The sequence below is a fragment of the Amblyomma mixtum genome, chromosome 1 (assembly GCF_055824585.1).
Source record: "Amblyomma mixtum isolate Tamu chromosome 1, ASM5582458v1, whole genome shotgun sequence".
Classification (NCBI taxonomy): Eukaryota; Metazoa; Arthropoda; class Arachnida; order Ixodida; family Ixodidae; genus Amblyomma; species Amblyomma mixtum.
The window spans coordinates 219,170,801-219,175,855 of record NC_143012.1 but is presented as its reverse complement, the minus strand read 5'-3'; the positions used below and the strand labels follow the sequence as shown (position 1 = coordinate 219,175,855).

Below are 5,055 nucleotides of genomic sequence, written 5' to 3'. Positions count from 1 at the left end.
AGTGGGTGGTGTAGCAAACGAAATGACAGCCACTGCTTGTTGAGGTATACGCCAGCACCTCTTAGTTGCACACACCCAAATAACCCGTTATCGACCCAGGCACAAACATCAGTGTGCAGCGTGCAATACGCGCGGCATAGGCGAGGCTCACGAATTTAACCTCACGAAGCCGGGTAAAGAGACAGGCCGATCCCAGGGGAATTGGTTAACAGTGCAAAACGTTTATTATCCTCTCGAATTACAACTCATTGATTGATGTCGTTTCATATTTTGACAAGCTTCGGTGCAAACAAGTAGTTGGGGAGCTCAAGCAAGTAGATGCCGTAGACCATCCGTGCCCGTCACCTCCTTTTCCTCCTAATGGTCGTGGGGGACATCCGGGTCACAAGCCGTGGCCGCATCGTGGACGTGTCCAATCTGCTCGGGCTGCAGAGAAAAGCACAGTGGCTACATCATGCAACTCTTGACCAGTGGAACAAATCAGTTGCGCCAGAATCACATCGGGAATGTGTACGGTTTAAAACATAATCTGCTACAAGTTCCTCCCACACAGAGAGAAGGAGAGAAAAGAATACTTAGAGGACCATTATCTGGCCCGCTACATTCCACTTGAGAAAAGCAGAGGAAAAGGATCTGGAGAATGATATGCAAAAAACAAGTTGCAGCCATATCTTTCGCAATAACGCCAAAAGGTTGCTTTGAACATGCGATCTCGTTTTCTTTCAGATCCCCGCAGGAATTCGGAATACTATGACATTCGTCGAAAAGCCCAGAAAAATCACTGCTGATTCAGATTGACACAGAAACAAGAGAGTGTAAATTCTTTTCGAGCAATTCGCATGACAGAAAATTTTGATTTTTTATATAAAGTCGTTAAAGAAACACATATTTCCTACAATGTTCAGTTCATTACGTGCTGCAGTCTTTGTTTTAAGCACATAAACTAGCAGATATTGACATAATTTACACGTAGGGCGTAAAAAATGTCATTTCTGTCAACTGTGCATTGATCGCCTGGTTGCATTTAACACCTAGAGATAGAAAGAGGACGAATCACAGGCAGCGATGATGGCTTTCAACAAAAAAGCGTTCATAACACGATGCAATTCTTATCACGGCACAAGAATTGAGAAGATATTTACTTACAGTGAAGAACTGGGACATGGCTTTCTCCTATATTATGAAAAAAAAGAAATCAGAAGAAAAATATTAGTTGTGTTTCTTGAACCCAAATTCAGCACACTTTTTTATTAAACATTACTTCTTCAGGGGTTTCTGGTAAGCTTACGTTAAACTACTTTAGTGTTTGTCGGCTAGATTAAGCAGTAAGTATAATAGTACCTGCGAAGAAAGAGCAAAATGCTAAGTTCTGCAATGCATTACACTTTACCTGACATAATATATAGTGATCAAAAATTAGCCCATCTTTTAGGCTTTGCAAGAAGCAGCAGGCAGAGGTTGGCATTACAAGCGGATGTGCTGAACACAGCAAAAATAATAAAAATGCATTTCTGTAGTGCATTAAATTGCATTGACTCGCATTATGAGTACATAATGCATTGTTAGCCTTCAATTTCTTACCGTTTGTTAATCGCTTGGTTATTTCTTGTTTGTTCAACCTACCCATCTGTCTATTTCCCAGAACTTTAATTGCACGAATTATGCTCCCTTACATTAAACCAAGGAGCAACCACTTTAGCCGCAAAAGTAAACCAGCAATGTTAACATTTTCGCTGGGACTCACCAGGTCTCCGCCTTCGCACATCTTACGCATGGCACAGGAGCGGTCGCTGCAGCCCAACGTCTGGACTGCGGTGTCAAACGCAGCATTGGTCTGGAAACATAGGGGAATATATAGAAAGGAAGTGAAATGTTAGTAAGTGAGCAGAAACGCCACCGTAAATATCTTATCACGTTACGCGCATACACTTGGTTAAAACATCACTGCTGTTACGTTACCTTATCACTCATAGGGCGGCAAGATTGTTTCGTTTCGTTTTCCTTCATCATCATCACCCGGGTGACGTCACCGCAGAGCAGAGGCCCCTTTATCATAAATAGGACGCAGCCTGCACCATATGCGGCTACCGCATTCGTGCAAATTCTCTTCTCTCATTCCGTGTACTGTTTCTGCGTATGCAGCCCTCATACTTAGAACATACTGTAATGATAATCCTGTTAACTGACTTGCATCATGGGTGTCTACAGCGCAAGAAAGCCTCGTTCATATGGTACAGCTGAATATTATATTTGCAGGAGATATCCCAAAGTATCGCATTTGCTATTCAAAAATTACCGTCACTCACATGTAGGACTTTGTTTATAATTTTTTATAACGAAGTGCGTGATGAATTGGACAGCTGCTGTTAAAGCTAAGCCCAGAATTTCACCCAAACTGAACAAAAATTTTGTGATAAGTGCAAAAAAAAAGCAGCCATTAATTTGTGCAGTATTGATAGTACCATGCCGTAATATCGGAGTTCTCCGACAAGTCAGCGAGTTGCTCAAAGCTCGGCAAAAGCAGTGGGCAAGTGCTAGTTTGTTACCTTCCAACCCCGACACCATTGCCTTGGTAAAGTTAACTTGATATTTGAGATTTTAAATCGGATGTGCCTAACCTGGCCGATCTGTAGTCTCTGGTAAATAAAATCCTCCAAACTCACCGCCGGCGGGATTATGCCCTTAATGCATTCAAGTTCCGTGGCCAGCACCTGGTCGTTCTTCTCTGTAAAAGGAAATTGAAGGACAGAAAACAGGGAGAACATTTAGCCCCCTTTCTGCAGTTCCAGAACATAAGAATTAGGTCACTTTGATAAAACAATTTTTGCACTTTTGATCTAGAACTGCCCTTAGTCCCTACCGGCGAGTCACATCATTACCGACTCTGCTCATTGGGAGGCTCTATTGCTCAGCCCCGACCCAGGGACACCGATCAAGCTCCTCCAGCTGGCTGAAGACGCCGCCGCTGCCCAAGGGATAGCGGCCGCCGTTTAAGGGGGAAGGGCGGGGGGGCGACTTCGGATCGCTCCTGACGAAGAAGTTATTTATCTCCTTCAAATGTTTGAAAGATTTTGAATGCTTTGCAACCGTAATGCAGGACCCAGGAACAAACCCGGAGGTCTGGGAGCGGCTGCATTAATCAGGCGTCTTCCTGCCCTGGCATATAACCCGACAGATATTACAAACCCACTTTTGTGATTATTCCCGCAATACACTTATCAGACTATGATCTTGTTGCTCAACGGCTATTCCGTCATTATAGGTTATTAGCAAATATTTCCCAAAATTATTTATTTCCTTATTTCCAAATAAACCTAATGCGGGGGTTCAAAAGTTAGGATATAACTGGTTCAAAAGGGGCAGAACTACCTAACAAAGCTAGCGAAGGATTTGCAGGAACATCGTCTGGCGAACCCCCATTTTAGAGTCGCTGGATCCGAACTTACTGCAGAGCTCCAGGTGATGAGCCGAAGCAGCGGCCACAAAGACGACCACAAACAGGCAGGAGGCGAAGACAGCGTTCATGGCGGACGGTCGCTTGGGGGTCGCTTGACAAGATTGCTTGGAAGTATACTGACACACACCGGATAAAGCTTCTCTTATATACCCGCTGCTCCGCACCTCTTGCCTCAACAAAGTAACGAATACACGCGGTGTGCAAAAGACAGCAAACACAAAATGTGTACAAGCAAGGCAGCTTACTGGCGGAGGAACCGGCCCTCCTCTGATTGGCTGCACTGTGGCAACTCCCCGTACCAGTTCTCCAAAGGCCCTGCCCGTAAGCCGCACAGGAAAAACCACGCGCATGAGACTCCTGCACGTGCTGTGAGAAGCCTCGCGCTTAGTCAGCATTTACACACTCCGCTTCCCACCGCGAGGGGCAAGACGTGCTGAGGCTAAAGAATCCACGGCCGTTGCGCATAGCGATGCAACGTGCTGCTCCCGTCCATATCGCGCTGGCTCTGTTTGTTCGCTTCCCTCACGTCTGATGTCAGCCAAGCGGCTGTGGAGCGAGCGGAGGGGGTCCCACAACAAGTAATAAAGGCGGTGGAGACGTGGCCACCGGAGGTTGCAAGAGGCGGGAAATGTCATTCGTTGTTCCGCAGCCGCTGTCATCTTACAACTCGGTGTGTTAATTCTAGTTTCCTGTTTTCGCTAGTTTCATCTTTACCAAGGGCACAATCCGTTTTTCTCGAATCGCAGAAACGTCTGCGGCGGCTACTTGAAACGCGGCTTAACATCCTGCAGTTGTAGATGGTCAACGATAGATTCCCTTGCGGAGGACTCCGGCACATACAGCGCAGGATACCAGCAGTGGGGTGACGCAGGGAACATAGAGGGAAGGGCATCTAAATTTATGCGAGGCACACTGCCTCTTTCTCACTCTTCGTCGTAAAGACCAAATTATGAAAAGTAAATAAATGAAATGGAATAAAATAATTAAGTGATGATATAATGACACACTCGCTTACCGGCTGGGGTGTTTAGTACGGTTTGGGTCATGCGAAAACGCCCTCTCCGTCAAGGCCTGAATGAATCACACCTAATTTTCGGCGCGGCTACAGCCATTCCTCGCCTCCCAACGAACTGTCATTGGACTCCCGGCTAATATCGAAGACCTGCGGTTCCTTAATGTACCACATTTACCTCGCACGTCACGAGGGTAGTTCTGCATGCATTTCACCCAGCCGAAATAGAGAGGCGTTAAGTAAGAAAAGAAGCGATACGCCCAAAGAAAGTGACGGTCGACGGACGACTGTCTGGTAATTGACTCAACGCCGCTCATGAATCGCCGCCTGGACATCGCTGCACTAGTACCTCGTAACGCCGGACTCCTAGCGACATTATACACCGCGCCAAGCAGGTTCGAGCGGAAAAACAACTTGCTCCAACAAGAAAGCGTCGGGGCCCTATCGCACAGCTTCCATTTTGGGATCTCTGTCATATGCTAATTATTCGCTTCTCAATTTCGAGTACCGTGAGGCGAATAATCTAATTCAACAATGTTAACTTTAACTGCGTTATTTCTTGTTTATGCAAGACAATAATTGTCAA

At 45.8% G+C, this 5,055-nt stretch overlaps 1 protein-coding gene across 1 annotated transcript; it reads right to left on the bottom strand.

Moving 5' to 3' along the window:
• Positions 1-201: 201 nt before the first annotated feature.
• LOC149370932 (antimicrobial peptide microplusin-like) lies at positions 202-3,790 on the bottom strand. The gene is made up of 5 exons (XM_089584320.1): positions 3,447-3,790; positions 2,664-2,725; positions 1,745-1,834; positions 1,147-1,173; positions 202-426 (listed from the first exon to the last, which is right to left on the bottom strand). The coding sequence occupies exons 1-5, from the start codon at positions 3,523-3,525 to the stop codon at positions 358-360; spliced, it is 327 nt and encodes a 108-aa protein (XP_089440446.1). The 5' UTR covers positions 3,526-3,790; the 3' UTR covers positions 202-357.
• Positions 3,791-5,055: the final 1,265 nt, after the last annotated feature.